The sequence below is a fragment of the Berghia stephanieae genome, chromosome 5 (assembly GCF_034508935.2).
Source record: "Berghia stephanieae isolate SIO BIC M18660-M18661 chromosome 5, UCSD_Bste_1.3, whole genome shotgun sequence".
Classification (NCBI taxonomy): domain Eukaryota; kingdom Metazoa; phylum Mollusca; class Gastropoda; order Nudibranchia; family Aeolidiidae; genus Berghia; species Berghia stephanieae.
This window is the reverse complement of record NC_088364.1, coordinates 72124532-72142387: the sequence shown is the minus strand read 5'-3', so window position 1 is coordinate 72142387 and position 17856 is coordinate 72124532. Positions and strand designations below refer to the sequence as shown.

Below are 17856 nucleotides of genomic sequence, written 5' to 3'. Positions count from 1 at the left end.
AACTTCACATTTTATTGAATAACTGGATATTAATTAGTGAAGCTTAAATTGATGATGGAAATCTGTCTCACCTGTTCCTGCCCTTCATGGGAGTATTGTGCGAGTCTGATAGGGGAAAAAAAAAGAATAAAAACAATAATAATAATAATAATAATAATAATAATAATAATAATAATAATAATAATAATAATAATGATAATGATAATAATACTGATAAAATAATAATAATGATAATTATGATAAAATAATAATAATAATAATAATAATAATAATAATAATAATAATAATAATAGTAATAATAATATAATAATAACAATAATAATAATAATCAATAATAATAAATAATAATAATAATAATAATAATAATAATAATAATAATAATAATAATAATAATAATAATAATAATAATAATAATAATAATAATAAAATAATAATAATAATAATAATAATAATAATAATAATAATAACAATAATAATAATAATAACAATAATAATAATAATAATAATAATAATAATAATAATAATAATAATAATAATAACAATAATAATAATAATAACAATAATAATAATAATAACAATATAATAATAAATAATAATAATAATAATAATAATAATAATAATAATAATAATAAAATAATAATAATAAAAAAAAAATAAAATCATCATCATCATCTATCCCTTGCCTATTCATTGGGTCAATAGCTCTATTAACGGAGACAGAAATACAAGTCTATATCCAAATAACAGAAAATTCCATCAGACAATCAGACCACTAGTATCAAGTGATCTGTCAATGTACATAGGGGCAGCGTGGCTCAGCGGTACGGTGTTTGCTTCGTACCCGAAAGGTATTGACTTCGATCACCCGCCGCTGTGCTGTGTGGCGTTGAGCGAGTAGTCACCTCGCCCTAGCTCAATTTGCCCGCGCTCACTGCGGGGGCTGACGCCTGGGTTATTCCAATCTTCCCTTGGAATAGACCCTAAAGACAAATTTCTGCTATGGGATGAATGAAGGGAATTATTATTATTAGTTTGGCTTTGTGGTCTGGTCGTATGCCACTCACCTTCAGATTGGTAGGTCCCTGATTCAAATCTCACTCTGGGCTGCGCAAATTAGAGTCCTTGGAAAAATGCTCAGTACTCGCATTCTCTCAATGAACTCAGGTGTACTATAAAAAACTATGATAGGAATAGCACCTCACAAGAGTCATGCCTCATCCTACACTTTGAGCGTTTTATATTGACTTGGGACCCCTTATAAATCGCTTTGAGAATATCTAGTAGACAGTACACTATATAACAGCTCAAGTTTTTCAGGGGAAATTTATGCATCCACAAAAAACCCCAAAAAGTCTGCCTTATGATGTAGCTGAAAAGAAGGGGGAAACAATTTAAAAACTAGAGCTTTTATATAGTGCAATATCCACTAAATGTGCTCAAAGCGCTTTACAAGGGGTCCCTGGCCAACAGCAACACGTAACATGTAGAACGAGACATGACGTCTGCTAGGCGATATTACAGTTTTTCGGACAGAGACAACACTGTTCACGGCCAGGTGCTCATTTTACACCAAGTACGGTGAGAGAATGTGAGTAAAGAGTCTTTTCCACGGACTCAACATATGCACTGCGCTGAGTGAGGCTCGAACCAAGGACCTTCCGATCCGAAAGCGAATGTCATACCACAAGACCACATAGCCGCACAGAGTTGAGTGTTTCTACATAATAAATTTATCGTGAGAGGAAAATCAAAAGTCTATACCAGGAGATGACTGCCTCAATCTCATTTGGTCGTGTTGTTGCCGTGTTGGCTCCCTGCCCTCCTTATTTCTCTGGCCAGGTCTGAAAGGGAGGATGGGGCTCAAACTCTGCTTGGGCGGCCTGTCTCTTTCTCGGCTTCTACTGTGCTGGGGTTGCTGCTGTCGAGATCTAGACAGCGGTGATTGACTTCGTCTGTTTCCACGCCGAACGGGTGATGAGGAGCGATTGCGACCATGTCGGCCCAAAGGTGGGGAAAACGAGGATCTTTTCAAATTCTGCCTCTCACGCTCTCGGCCTGAAGGTGGGGAAAACGAGGTTCTTTTCACATTCTGTCTTTCACGCTCTCGGCCCAAAGGCGGGGAAAAAGAGGATCTTTTCAAATTCTGTCTTTCACGCTCTCGGCCTGAAGGCGGGGAAAACGAGGACCTTTGCACATTCTGCCTTTCACGCTCTTGACCCCTGTTAATTCTATGTCGAGGTCTGAAAGGAGAGGGAGTTCTCCTAACACCGCTGCGTCGAGGGGTAGGTGAGAGGGATTTTCTGCTGACAACACGCCTGTCGCGTTCTGGTCTTCCAGGTGACCTGGAGTGATCGGCCCTGCTGTGCCGTGTCCTTCCCACCTCACTGGGACTTCTTGACCTGCGATTCAGAATAAAATACGTTAATATAAAAGCTAAAACCATTTGTTTGTTTGTTTTTAATGGTTTTACGGCGCTTGCAACACATTTAGGTCATAATAGCACCAGTAAAAAGGGAGAATATGGGATAGTAAAAAGTTCTAGAATTACAATTAAAGCATCCAAGAAAAGGTAAGACAAATAGGGAATTGGTGTAGATTCCAAGAGCATACCATCAATGTACTTAGTTTGAGATCACCTAAAAGTCTCATCCAGACACGAGCACAGGTCCCCACTAAGAGGAATGCACTCAAATGCTTACATTATAAATTCAAAACAACAAATATAATAATAAAAGATGTAATACATAACAGAGAGATGATTTACAAGGAAAAAAATATCATCTCCCAAAACAATAACAATACATTTGACTGTTTCCCTCTCAGCCAGGGTATCCGGCCAGGCCTAGGACAAAACCAAGTAATCTCATTCCAAGACAAAGACAGATGTTTGTTTGTTTTTAAGGGTTTTACGGCGCTTGCAACACATTTAGGTTATATCAGCGCCAGTAAAAAGGAAGAAAATGGGATAGTAAAAAGTTCTAGAATTACAATTAAAGCACCCAAGAAAAAGTAAGACAAAGGGGAACTGAGCACAAATAGGGATCAGATGTAGATTCCAAGAGCATACCACCAATGTACTTAGTTTGAAATCACCTACAAGTCTCATCCAGACACAAGCACAAAATCCAACAAAGAGGAACACACTCAAATGCTTACATTATACATTCAAAATAATAATACATAACAGAGAGATGATTTACAAGGAAAAAATATCATCTCCCAAAACAATAACTATGCATTTGACTGTTTCCCTCCCAGCTAAGACTCCGGCCAGAGCCAGGACAAAACCAACTAATCTCATTCCAAGACAAAGACAGAAAGCATGTTGGAAAACAGATATAAGGGGGATAGAAGACACAGTATGTACCTCCCTGCCTGCTATGGGAGGTCAGGAACCCCACCCAGTAAAACCATTTCATGAAAACTCCCCGTTCTCTTGCTTAAGAACGTTGGTTGGTTAGACAGATTAACTCGTGTTTACATGATATCCAACCTCTTGTAAGAATGGGAACCGGGTCGTGTATTTTTGAGCTTATTTAGAAAGGACAAAGATGCTAATTGTCTCTCTAATTCAAATAGTAATAATAATAATAATAATAATAATAATAAAAATAATAATGATCATAATAATAATAATAATCATAATAATAATAAAGCATTTATATAGCGCCATATCCACTAAACATGCTAAAAAGTGCTTTACAAGGGGTCCCTTGTCAACAGCAACACTTAAGGGGAGGTTTGAGTCTTTTCTACCAAAAATTTTAATTACCAATATTGGGCAGTTTTAATCATTCTATATCGTCATTATAGGTTAAAAAACAACATTTGTGGTGACAAATTTTAATTATCTGTGTTGATACCCATTTTGCGACCTAATTTGGGGGTCTGACATAAAAAAATATAACAAACTCGTGGCAAACGTTCCACAAAAACTAATGAAGGAATGACCTCCATATTCTTCCCTCTTGTCAACATTGTACCATAGTGTGTCACCATAGAGAGTTTTTACGGCTTTAGCTTATGGCATTTTTATTAGAAAATTACAAAGTTGAGAATCAAAATGTTATGAAAAAATTGATGTTAAAAATTCAGAATTAGGATTATATTTCAAAATTCACATATCTTATCAAAAAAATCTCTCTATGGTGACATAATACATTATCTCCGTGATAATGTGGAAAATTTCAGACAATTTCATTGAATAGATTCTGAGAAACGTTTGACACAATATCCCATACCCTTAGAAAAATGACATATTGAGAAAATAGCAAAATAGCTTCCGGTTTTTCACACATTTCTTACTACTTGTACAATTTTCGACCATGTTTTTCGTGTCTTTATAGTCTACTTTAAGAATTTGGACTTCAATTATATTATTTCTAGGATAATAAAATATTATTTTCCACCAAAATCTCAAAATCAATTTTTCGAAGGATCTTCCTAATAATTAGACCCAAACCGCCCCTTAACATGTAAGACGAGACATGACGCCTATCAGGCGATATTACAATATGTTTTCCTGACAGAGACAACACTGTTAATGGCTAGGTACTCATTTTACACATGACTGCCGTGAGAGAATGTAAGTAAAGATCCTTTTTCAAGGACTCGTGTATGAGCCACTTAAGAGCAGGACTCGAACCCAGGAAGGTGAGTGTCATAACACGAGACCACGTATGTCAATCCACGCATGTCAATATGAACTAATGCTTTTGAATTCCATTCAAATGAGAAACCTTCAAATAGAGGGATATTCCACAATATGTTATGAATTTATTTCTAGTTTTCCATTTCGAGACAAAACTAGACTATTGCCAGATTGATGAAGAGACACAATGTTATGAAAACAAGGTACAGTGCAGTACATATTCCTCATCCTCTTATTACACATTTTCACGGATGCCTCGTACAAATTCATCAATTTTTTTTTTTTGGTCCAAATTTAATGTATTCCTCCTTTTCACGGATTCGATTCCTCGTCTTACATTATGGGAGGGTGTTATAGGGGAATGGTGAAAGTGAAGGATTGTAACGGAAATATTAGGAAGGTTGTTATGATGATGATGATGATTATGTTGTTGATGACAATGATGGTGCCGATGACTATGATGTTACTCGTGTGCATATGTGTGAGTGTGTCTATGTCAATATATTTATTGTATTGTTATAAATGCGTAATCAAATGACAAATTGCCACTATTTTGAGGACACTAAGGATATATTATTATTACTATTATTATTATTTTTATTACTATTATTATTATTTTTATTATTATTATTTATACTATTATTATTATTTATTATTATTATTATTATTATTATTATTATTATTTTATTACTTTTTATTATTATTATTATTATTATTATTATTATTCATATTATTATTATATTTTATTATCTTTTATTTCTGAGCAAGGACGAGGGATACGTACTGCACTGTATTTTGTTTCACACAAAAATCCATTTACAATTGAAGAAAATTCGTTTGTTTTCAAACGATTCGACAACGGATGCAACTGGATGGGAATCTGGGGTTATAAAAACCTTTCTTTTCTATAACTTGGTACTACTACCCACCTTCCCACAAACTCCACACTCTGCTGTCTGTTCAAAGAACTGGACTCCGCCCCATCTCCCTGCTTGGATGACCTACGATTTTTCAGATTTTCCAGCATGCACCTCAGGTCTTCTTCCCCGCCGCCACCGCCTTGACTATATATACTCCAATCAGACTTGGTTTGACCGGCCATGATCACCTGTAATTCAGATTATGCAGTCACTTTACAAATCTGTCCAAATAGGTATTGGGGGGGGGGGGGGGGGGGAGATAGAGAGAGAGAGAGAGAGAGAGAGAGAGAGAAAGAGAGAGAGAGAGAAAGCAAGAAAGAAAGAAAGAAGGAGAAAGGGAGAGACATAGAGTAGCAATGACTATGAAAAATGTTTTTTTCTCTTTTTGAGGAAAATTTTTGTCAAAAATCAAAGCCCTATCTCCACTGAGTAAAAATGTTTTTGAATTTTGAAAATCCATTCATAAATGCAGTTTCAAAGGTGTCATTTATTTGGATGACCCGTAAAGAGGAAATAACGCGAAAATATGGGACGCTTTTTCAGCATTTTTTTTTTCGGCCTTTGGTTGTATTTTGCGTAATAAATGGATTAAAAGATTGAAACTTGAAGAGCAAATTAGGATGGTGTTTTGTAAAATACGGGAAAAGTACTCGTCATATTCATATGCAATTTTACAACCAAAAAGAAGAAATGTTCATGTATTACCTTGTCAACGACAAAACCTCCACGCCCGGTAGTTTTAGAAATATTTTACTCCAAAGAGTACAAATCTATTTTTAACGGTCTTCTGGTAATCACACGAGTTTTGTCGCTTGACATAATCTAAAATGACCTTTTTTCTAACTGTGTGCCAACTTTCAGTCATATTCATCGATAAACAGCGTCGTAATTAATTTTTTAAAATAGGATATACGAAACGGCTTCGTCCCATATTTTGACGCGAATTCGGGCACTTCGTGAGCGAAAAAGAGGCCCAAAGATTTGTGCGGGATAGTCATTGCTACATAGAGAGAGAGAGAGAGAGAGAGAGAGAGAGAGAGAGAGAGAGAGAGAGAGAGAGAGAGAGAGAGAGAGAGAGAGCGAGATGAGAGAGAGAGAGAGATTGATTATCTTTTAGAAATCCCATAGCTTCTATATATAATTTATGGGAATGACAAATTTAATGTAAATCCTGTAGAATGATTTAAAAAAAAGAAAAAAGTCTGACCCAAGGAAAAAAGTCTTTCAGAGCCATTAGGCCCATGGAGCCGGAGTTTAACCCGATTTCTATAGCGTGAAATGGACAATAGCAATTGCTTGCTATCCTTTTGAAGGATGCTAGTCTATCCCAAAGTACTTTCCGCTATATCTAACAGATTCAGCTACCCAATCACTGTTGGGTGGAAAGGGAGATCAATCAGAAAAAAAATCTCGACTGCACCCGGGATCGATCTCAATCCTTTTGAATGTGAAGCATGTACTCTACCAACTGAGCTATCAGGAGGACCCTCCCGACTTAAGGAACCCAGGATAGAACTTGGCTCCATGAGCCTTGAGAGAATACATCTCTCTTATTAAAATAGTACAATTGTTCGATGTCCGTACTTTGTGACGTTTATCAAAATCTGCATCATTCAAGTCGAGCATTTTGTTATTCCTGTCACCAGCCTGTCTCTCCTCCCTTTGTCTGCCTGGCTCTTTTCCACTCTTGTCTCTTTCATCTCTGGACGATCTCGATCTTTGAGGATGGCTCCGCTTGTTGAAGTCAACAAACCTCTCGTCTGACTCTACGTGAAGCCGAGAGGAATCTCTTCTAGAAGGAGATTCTTTCACAGATCTGTTGACATAAAATAATTAGGTAAATTTTGAAAATCAGACAATTTAACTGGAATATTCAATGCTGGGGCTATATTCGCATTTCCGTCACAAAATGGCTGACACCTGATTGAGGCAGCATGAGAATGACAAACTAAGACAAAGCAACATTCAAATTCGGCGCAAAATCTTAATTTAAAAATTGGAATTATGGAATGTTTGCTAGGCTTTTTCTTTGACTGGAAATAAGTAGTTGAGGGGGCGGAACGAACTAAATGGAAAGAAATACTCTGATAAGTTATTGCATAGTAATGCTCAAACCATCAATTGTCTACATATTTCATTTATTATTTCATCAAATTTGGTCACAGAAAAAGGAAATAAATTTCTATTATACTGACCTCTCACCTGCTTTTTAAAACCTCCCACTACTCACAGACAGACCAACTCGTGATACTTTTCAATTTGTAGTAATACACCAGGTACAGGACACATTCACATAGAAACTTCTAAATAAAAAATCTAAAAGTAAAAAAAAGCATTTGAAAAGTAAAAGTGTTAATAAAAGCCATAGTCACCTGTTCCTTCTAAGCATAAGGAGGGGCTCTGTCTGCCTCCACCTGTTCAAGACATCAGGACTGCCAGTATTTCCTAACTCCTCTGAGACACTGGCCATTATTTTCCTCTGCGGCACGTCATCGCCAAAGTCTGAGTTGTCAGAGATGTCTGACAAATCTTCACTGTTCCCCTTGGTGACTGATGAGGATTTGGGTCGACTTTTTGAAGCTGAAGACAACAACCAATGACATCATTTTATCATTATGACAATCTAATATAAATAAATATATATATGTATTCTGTGTTTACTTGAAAAAGGCCAAGGGCCGAAACGTCGTTTGTTTTGTGTTGTTCATTCATGAGTCAGATTTACTCCCTTTATCTTTATCTCCATTTTATTGACTCATTTAGGCACCTCTATTTATTAGTTTTATGACATCATTTTAGGAGGAGATTGAAAAAATCAATGTTTCAGATAAGAGGAAATGATTTTCTGACGATTTTAAATAAGATGCCAAGTAAAATAACCCATAGCGTCAACTTTGTATCAAACTTCCATTCACGATCAATTCCAAGGATGTTATTCTATGAAGGAATATATATATATATATATATATATATATATATATATATATATATGTGCCCTCTTTCAAAATAACACAGTGAAACTAGTCTGAGGCTGATAGAAACTACTGAAACTAAGAAACCTAACATGAATTCAGTGGTTCCTACCCCCGGGTCCCAGTCTATAGATCAACTCTATCGGGACACACAAAAACCATTTCACGATTTCCTTTTTATTTACAGACTTTCAAATCTATATTTTCCAGGTTACACCTCAGAACTTGAGCGTTTATTTTGGTGAAACTGTTCTATTCTGAAGAGTTGTTTAAAGAGAAACAAAATCAAAACTTAAAATATCCTAAAATAGAAACAATGAACAATCAATCCCCAACACTCTTCATTGGTCACATTCACAAGTCCTCAACAACAAAAAGCTCATCTGTTATTTTTCACTTTAAATTTTAATGTAAATGTTGCTGCCCGAAGCTCGAAAAAATAAATAATAATGTGAAATTGAATGTAAGCTTCAATTTAATTACAAAAACAGATCAAATGAATGTTTCGGGTTTCCCCTTTATCAACAAAACAGGATGAATGAAACACCACAGATGAATGAGATAATGTGATAGTGGCGTAGTTAAGAGGAATGATGAATTAACTACTCCACTACCACATTATCTCATTCATCTGTGTTGTTTCATTCATCCTGTTTTGTTGATAAAGGGGAAACCCGAAACGTTCATTTGATCCGTTTTTATAATTAAATTGAAGCTTACATTCAATTTCACATTGTTCTTAATCATTCTCAATCTCCCTAAAATATATAATTTAAACTCCTAATTCAAAGCCTAACACCAACAAGAATCCAAGCAAAAATACAAATATCAAAAACACTGACAAACTAAACCAAACAAAAAAACAAAAAAAAACCCAAGAAAGATGTCCAACCTTTATAAGGAGCATTCTTCGACTGTCTCAGTTTGCCGGGTGTCGAAGGGCCTTTCCAAGCCCCTGGCCTCCCAGTCAAGACTTTATCAATCGATTCCACATTCTCCACCTGCATTAATATATCTGTCTCAGGTGGTTGTGTGGCCGAGTCTCTCTTTGACTGAAGATAAAAAAAAAGATATATATAAATAAAAAATAAAAAAGAACAAAGAAAACAACACTGGCTTTCAGTAGTATGAATAAAACACATTAATATTTTTCTATGACATTTTTATGAGAAAAACAATCCCCATGATAAAAAATTTGGTTATTTGAATTCTAATCTCCTTAAATAAACATTTTGATTGTTACCCAACAACCGATGAAAGCTATCAATGAAATTTTAGAATCAACCAGGATTCCCACTAAATATCCACTAAATGTGCTCAAAGCGCTTTACAAGGGGTCACTGGCCAACAGCAACATTTAACATGTAGAACGGGACATGCCATCTGTTAGGCGATATTCCAATTCTTCAAAGACAATGCTGTTAACGGCCAGATATTCATTTTTACACCTGAGTATGGTGAGAAATTGTGAGCAAAGAGTCTTTTCCAAGGTCTCAACTATGCGACGAGCGAGGCTCGAACCCAGGACATTCCGATCCGAAAGCGAGTGTCATACCACTAGACCACATAGCCGCATATCATAGCCATGAGAAATCTGAAAACCCAGTAATGGAAAAATGATCACAGATGGAAAGACAAAAAAGAAAAAAAAAAATTCGCCAATTATAAAATAATAAATTTGCAAACAAACAGGCCAAGGAAAGAATCCAAATAAAAAGAAAGAAAACAAAACAGAACAAGCTACAAAACATAGTAATAGTAAAAAGAAATCAAAACAGAACAAGCTACAACACATAGAAATAGTAAAAAGTTACCTTCTTGGCATTTATATCTCTTGGAACAGCCTTCACTGTACGATCATTCTTATTTTCATCTGCAATTTTCTTCCTTTTTAGAAGTATTTCTATAAAAAAAAAGGCGAAGATAGAGGGAAAACGTAATTTAACCAAACTGCAAAATTCAGTATACGGTGTGAGTCTCATCTATTGATAAATTCAAGAGAAACTTTCTTTGTGTTCCCCAATAAAACTTTTTGACTTTGCAAAATCTGTTATTCCATTAATTTTATGTACATCAATCACTAATGCAAGAAATGGAAATGTAGAGAATAGAAATTAATTAACAAATATTTTTTTATGTAACTTGTTTTTGTTTGTTTTTAAGGGTTTTACGGCGCTTTCCGTATAGGGATAGTAAAAAGTTCTAGAATTACAATAAAAGCACCCAAGAGAAAGTAAGACAAAGGGGAACTGGAAACAAATAGGGATCAGATGTAGATTCCAAGAGCGTACCACCAATTTACTTAGTTTTGAGATCACCTGTAAGTCTCATCCGGACACAAGCACAAAATCCAACAAAGAGGAATACACTCAAATGCTATACACTCAAATGCTTACATTATACATTCAAAATAACAAATATAATAATACATAACAGAGAGATGATTTACAAGGAAAAAAAGATCATCTCCCAAAACAATAACTATGCATTCGACTGTTTCCCTCCCAGTCAGGACTCCGGCCAAGGCCAGGACAAAACCAAGAAATCTCATTCCAAAGCAAAGACAGAAAGCATGTTGGAAAACAGATATAGGGGGATAGAAGATACAGTATGTACCCCCCTGCCCACTATGGGAGGTCAGGAACCCCACCCAGTTATGTAACTTCAGAAGTTATATTTGTCATCAAAAAGAAAGAACAACAATACAAGACACTTGCTACCCTAAATACCCAGGGTGGAACAGTCTTTACTTTACTGTACGACCATTCTTAGTTTGATTTTACCTGAATTTAACATTTTTATCATAACTGTCTACATGAAAACAATCAAATTTGTAATTATTTCATGATGAATTAGACTCACCACCTTAAAAATGATATTTTTAAAAAAATGTTAATGTAAACTGATGCTGAAAATGCCATGGTCATAAATATGAATATCAAATTTATCAAGCTTAATTCAAAGGAATGAGAATAATTTATATCTTAACCCTTTCCTTACCGATCATTCTCAGTATTTTCCCAAAATGACAGGCTTACCCAGCAGAAGAAATTATTTTTTTAACTCAAACAAGCTCTCTACAAAACAACTTTTACGTTTTTATTAATTAAACAAAGATCATTCTTCAACTTTTGTGATGTACAAAACAAATCTGAATAAGATAAATGTATATTGTGTCGTTACAAATGTGACGATTTTTGCTGTTGGTGGTAAGGAGAGGGTTATACTGCAGAAAACAAAAACACCTGCTTGTCCTCAAAACAATACCAGAGTAAGGGATGGAGTCCTTCAGAGCCATTAGGCCAGTGAAGCCCGACTTATAATCCCAGTTTCTATAGCGTGAAAAGGACAAAAGCAACTGCTTGCTACCCCTTGGACAGGACACCAGTCTATTGCACAGTACTTTCCACCACCAATCATTGCTGTGTGGACGGGGGGATCAGAAAAAAATCTCGACTGCACCCGGGTTCGATCTCTTCCGTCTTCCCATATGCTTGTTTGTTTGTTTGTTTTGAAGGGTTTTACGGCGCTTGCAACATATTTAGGTAATATCAGCGCCAGTAAAATGGAAGAAAATGGATATAGTAAAAAGTTCTAGAATATACAATTAAAGCATCCAAGAATAAGGCAGACAAAGGGGAATTGGTTCAAATAGGGAACAGATGTAGATTCCAAGAGCTCACTTTACTATCAGTGTACTTAGTTTGAGATCCCTAAATGTCTCATTCAGACATAAGCACACAGGTCCCAGCCAACAGGAACGCACTCCATTGTTTACAAATCATACATATGTAAAAGGAAAAATAATACAGTACATGACAGAGAGATGATTTACAAGGGAAAAATTATCATCTCCCAAAACTAACTATACATTTGACTGTTTCCCTCCCAGCTAGGACTCCGGCCAGGGCCAGGACAAAACCCAAGTGATCTCATTCCAAGACAAAGACAGAAAGCAAGTTGGAAAACAGATATAGGGGGATAGAAGACAACAGTATGTACCTCCATGCCCACTATGGGAGGGGCAGGCCCATTCCCTCTGCTTGTGAAGCGAGTGCTCTACCAACTGTACTATTGAGACCCCCAATTGAATTCAATAGACTGATGTCACATCCACCCAGCAACGAGCAGCTTGGTTTTTTTTTTTTAATCGGTACTTTTTATTTATTCTTCATGGTGACTGGAACTTTTCATGTCATGTGATCAGAATGTATAAAAGTCAAAACATAATCGGATTTATAATGTTTTTTTTCTTCCTCTGGATACACTTTTATGCTCGTCTGAGAAGTATTTCATAAGGGCATCCAGCATTATTCCGATTAGAACCAGTTACTAAGTTATTATACGTCATTACGAGGGAAGTGACTTCATGACTGTTGAAGCCTATTAACTGATTCCGTCCATTCCTACGCTCTCAGCATAAACCCGAATCGAGCTCGAATCCATTCCTACGCTGTGAGCGTAAAAGCGAAATGTGAAAAGAAACGTTCATATTTTGCTTTGTTCCGACTTTTTAATCAACCGAACGGAAGAAAACATTAAAAATAGCGCGTCCTTTGACAGAATCAACCGCCTTTTATCAATTCTTCAACTTTTTAATTAAAAATATACGTATTCTTTTGTTGCGACCGTCGTTGCTACGAAACTGACAACAAACATGGACGCTGGCCCGTCAAGGATAAGACGACATACTGCTGAGCAAGCACGTTTACTGTTTGAAACGTTGGAAACGGACAGTGGAAGTGATGGAGATTCATCGTCTGATGAAATGGATAATGATATTTCTAGAAATGTCAATGGCTCAGTATCATCTGAATCTGATAGCGAAGCCGAGGACCAGGTATCAGTTGCTCCTCCCCCTGCCAAGAAAAGGCATATCACTGCTGTTACTGCTGATGACTTACCTGTTTGGTCGGAGGTAAGTGGGTGAAAACAATTACAATGCTAACATAAATCTTGTCTACTTGTACTTGTTACTTTACTTGCTTTGTTTTTGTTTTTGACTTTTTTCCGTCATCACTTTGCTCTTTTCATTTTCTCTCATGTTTGTGTTTACATTTCTAGTAAACACAAACCGAAACTAAGGATATTTTGTCAAAGTCTGAGAATAGCATTATCAGATTGATTCTGTTGACACTGATGCCGATGTTATTGTTGTTGTTTTGTTGTTCTTTGCTGTGTGTCTTGTGTGTCTTTTTAAAAAAATTCTATTGTTTTATTATTTTTATCCTGAACAATCTGCTGGTCAAAACTTTGGCCAACTATTCTTATTTTTTATTCTCATCAGTAATTCCCCCCCCCCCCCCCCCCCCCCCCAGATGATTATCATGGACATAAACTATTACTTTATTTATTTATTGGTTTTATTTTCATTGTGTAAACTAGAATATTTACTGAGACTGAGACCCCGAAGACAATTATTTTATTCACATCTGAGTACCGCATTCCTGGCCAAGTTGCAAGTGATGTTGATATTTGTTTTGGTTCCGTTGTTGTTGCTGATACTATTGTTGTTTTTGTTGTCTTGCATCTGTGTTTTGTTGTTTTTCTTTTTAAATATACAAACGTTCCAGGACAATTTTTTCTGAACATTTTGTTGATCAAATAGCAATTTTTTAACTGCTGGATTTTATTCTTTACTCTCAGTAGTAGGTACCTCTCCCCCCCCCCCCCCCCCCCCCCCCCCCCCGAATATTTATCATTGACAACAAAAACAATCTCTTTCTTGTTTTATTTTTCCATGCTATTCATATTTTCTTTTTATTTTATATTTCAGATTACAGAAGGTGATGCTGAAACAAGAAATAATTTCAGATTTTCACCACCACAAGAGCCAGGACTACGGGCGAATTTGACAGTGCAGTCAACTCCACTTGATGCTTTTCTGCTTTGTTTTCGACACCAGTCTTAGAATTTCTGATCAATGCCATCAATGCATATGCAGCCTACAGGTGTGCCCTCAACAATCCTCCTCTAAGACAGTCTGTTTTCAACAACTGGAAACCTGTCACCAGGGCAGAGATCTACAAATTCCTGGCCGTCATAATTCAACTGGGAATCGACAAACCGCCATCAATTCGTGTATGCTGGGCATCGAAGGACTCACCGAGTTACAAACCTTGGTACCACCATATGTTTTCTCGCCCAAGATTTGAATCCATCTTCCACAGCATGTTGCATTGCTCGGATTCTGCAACAGCCTCTTCGAAGGATAAAATTGAACCCTTCATGAATATGCTTTTGGAAAATTTTAGATCCGCATTTTATCCATTTCAGAATCTTTCGCTGGATGAGATGGTTGTGGGATTTCAGGGGCGTTGGGTCTATAAAATGTTCAACCCCAAAAGCCAAAGAAATACCACATCAAAGTCTTTGGCTTGACGGATAGCACGACAGGATATGTCGTTAATCTCTTGACGTACTTCGGAGAAAAGACGTCTTATAATCCGGACGTTCCACATGACAACGGGCAGGCTGTGAAAGTGTTTGAGACTCTTCTGCAACCGTTCTCAAAGGGTCATCATCTCTTTGCTGATAGGTATTATACTACAATGAAACTTTTGGAAGCCTTATCAGCAAAGGGATTTTACTACACCGGCACGGTCAACACGAATCGGCGTGGATTCCCTCAGGAAATTCGGGCTCTAAAATTGAAGCATTTGGAGCGCAAATGGTTTTTTACAACCCACAAAGAGGCCGATATCTCTTGCGTCATGTGGAGGGACAAAAAGGCAAGAAAACCCGTAGTAGCTTGTTCAACAAAAGCATCGTGTGAAATGGCTACAACTGTAAAAAAAGGAAAAGTGATGGAGAAACCCGGTCTCATCCATAACTATAACAACAACATGAATGGATGTGATCGGGCGGATCAACAGACGGGCTACTACGGGACCTTCAACCGCAAGACTGTTAAATGATGGAAGAAACTGTTTTATTTCATGTTTGAACTGTGTGGAACCAATGCCCATATTTTATTCACCCTGTCTCAAAACAAGAAGATTCCTCTTCTGGATTTAAAAAAAAAACTTGTTGAGGAAATGACAAAGCTTTCAGTTATTTCACGGAATGACTCGGATCGAGCAAGGGATGAAGCTCGTCAGCCTGGCCGCCCCTCTACCTCCATCCCTGAGAGGTTTGTAGGGAATCTACACCTCATCTCTCATTCGGAACAGGACAGAGCATGTGTGTGGTGCAACAGAGGCACAACAGGGAAGAAGAAAAGGACAAATTATTTCTGTCGTGGATGCTCGACTAAGCCTCATCTCCATGCAAAAAAATGTTTTGAGGAATACCACACAGAGTCAAATTTAGATTTTTAGAACTGCTGCTTATTGTTTGTTATTTTATTGTAAAATTAGTTGTAACATATAGGATTAGGACAATTTTAGCTTTTGTTTATTGGTAGGATGTGCTATTTCTGCAAACTGTGTGACTGTGGCAATTTTTAGAAATTTTGACTGCAAACAGTTATATTGCTATAAAATCTTAGATTTTTAGCATTTCAACCTCAAATTTGGACTACATACTTAGGATATATGTGTAATTAAATATATGTGATTCAAAATGTCTTTGGATTAGCAGAAAACATGGAAATCTGATGTAAGTTGATAGTAGAGTAACTTTTTTTTTTTTTTTACAATTCATTGCATAATTTTGCTATTTCATTGACTAATAACCAAATTTTATACGTGTAAAATTGTCGTAGTCACATTAATTATTCTTTTCTGATTAAAATGATATATTACATGTCATACAAATTATTATAAGAGATATTTATTTTCCAAAAATAAGATAGGTACCCAATGGTAAAAAATGCTCAGGAAAAATAACTCAGAACCCTCATAAAAACCTGGACGGAATCAGTTAAGGGATGAGACAAGAAATCAGAGAAGTCATAATTTGAAATTTAATAAGAGTTTAACTTTTACCCTTGTACAGCCACATCAAAATCAATTCAAGCATCGTACGTACCTTTCATTTCAGGCACATCCTCCTCTCGAGTCAGGCCAGACGTGATAATCAGGGGGTTGTTGTTGACAATCACTTGAGAGAACAATTTGACAAATTTATCAACGCCTTTTCTATGTATGCCAAGCTTGACACGATTACTGAGAGGTACAAGAAAAACAAAAAAATATATAAATATATTAATAAATTAAAAAGCAATATATATTCAAAACCTTCTAACGTGTTCAAATTGGAATCTACAACAACCAGACCAGCCGCATGACATGCAAGAACAAAAAATAAAAAAAGAAAAGAAAAGAATCATTTCTAAATCTGAATTTTAAGAGAGGAAAAATGAATATCAACACAAAGTGCACGAATTCCAGCCATTATTCCGATAAATGTTCATCTTAAAATTCTTTGAAAAAGATGTAATGTCATCCATTTTGGTCACATATCCCCCACAAAAAATTTCAACCTTCAAATTAAAAATTTTCAACAATAGTATTCTAAAACTTTGAAGAAAAAAAAATCAGAATTCAGCCACATTAGGTTTTTCAAAAATCTGTGTATATCTACTCAATTTGTACGGGGGACAAGTCTGGACACCCCCGAAATCTGGCTCAAAGATGACCAGGAAATTACCCATAAAAGTACTTTAAGCATTAGGTAACTTTTTATAAATGCTAGAATTTACCTTAAATTTGATTGTAAATTTTTAAAAAATAAATAAAGGGAGAAAAATGAGTAAGGATAGCCATATCAATTTATAAAAACGAAGGTGGTTGGCATACCTGATGTTTATCTAAATGAAGACAGTTGAAAAAAAAAATATAGAAGGAAAAGTAAAAGCTATAGCAACGGTAGTATAAGAACATGTTTGTTTATTTCATCAATTCATGAAAATCAAAGTGGCCTGCCATACTACCATTGTTGTAAAACCCTTACCTTGTTTCTTGGGTGATTTTGGCAGACGGGTCATCAAGCTCCACAGTGATAGCGTCGGGGAAAATAAGGTTAAAAAGGGAGACTGGCACATTTTTTGGCACATTGTGGATACTCAAAATCACATCAGCTTTGGGCTTGTTCCACGCTGCAGCTACAAAGAATGGTAGATAATGAAAAAAAAATATTTTTTTTAAATTGATAAAAGTGGACTGGAGTGATGTGTATTTAATTGCAGCTCAGATATTTAGCTTTTAGACAATTCTGGCTTAAAACCGATTTCTTCTTCTTCTTATTATTATTATTCTTATTATTGTGATTATGATTATTATTATTACTATTATTATTATTATTATTATTATTATTATTATTATTATTATTATTATTATCATTACATTATTTTATTATTATTATCATCATG

The 17856-nt window shown here is 35.8% G+C and overlaps 1 protein-coding gene and 1 long non-coding RNA gene across 6 annotated transcripts in view; one reads left to right on the top strand and one right to left on the bottom strand.

The window, feature by feature from the left end:
• LOC144973551 (uncharacterized) overlaps window positions 1-17856 on the bottom strand; it is a 37815-nt gene that overhangs the window by 3751 nt on the left and 16208 nt on the right. For all 5 annotated transcript variants that reach the window (XM_078916111.1, XM_078916113.1, XM_078916115.1 and 2 more), the window contains 9 exons: window positions 17439-17589; window positions 16515-16651; window positions 10358-10446; window positions 9436-9595; window positions 7944-8151; window positions 7156-7387; window positions 5581-5759; window positions 1762-2399; window positions 72-105 (listed from right to left, as the gene is read on the bottom strand). In XM_078916111.1, coding sequence (XP_078772237.1) covers window positions 72-105; window positions 1762-2399; window positions 5581-5759; window positions 7156-7387; window positions 7944-8151; window positions 9436-9595; window positions 10358-10446; window positions 16515-16651; window positions 17439-17589 — 1828 coding nt within the window. The remainder of the gene's footprint in view (window positions 1-71; window positions 106-1761; window positions 2400-5580; window positions 5760-7155; window positions 7388-7943; window positions 8152-9435; window positions 9596-10357; window positions 10447-16514; window positions 16652-17438; window positions 17590-17856) is intronic.
• LOC144973552 (uncharacterized) lies at window positions 13079-14996 on the top strand. The gene is made up of 2 exons (XR_013645575.1): window positions 13079-13383; window positions 14820-14996. It is a non-coding gene; the product is annotated as an uncharacterized LOC144973552 (long non-coding RNA).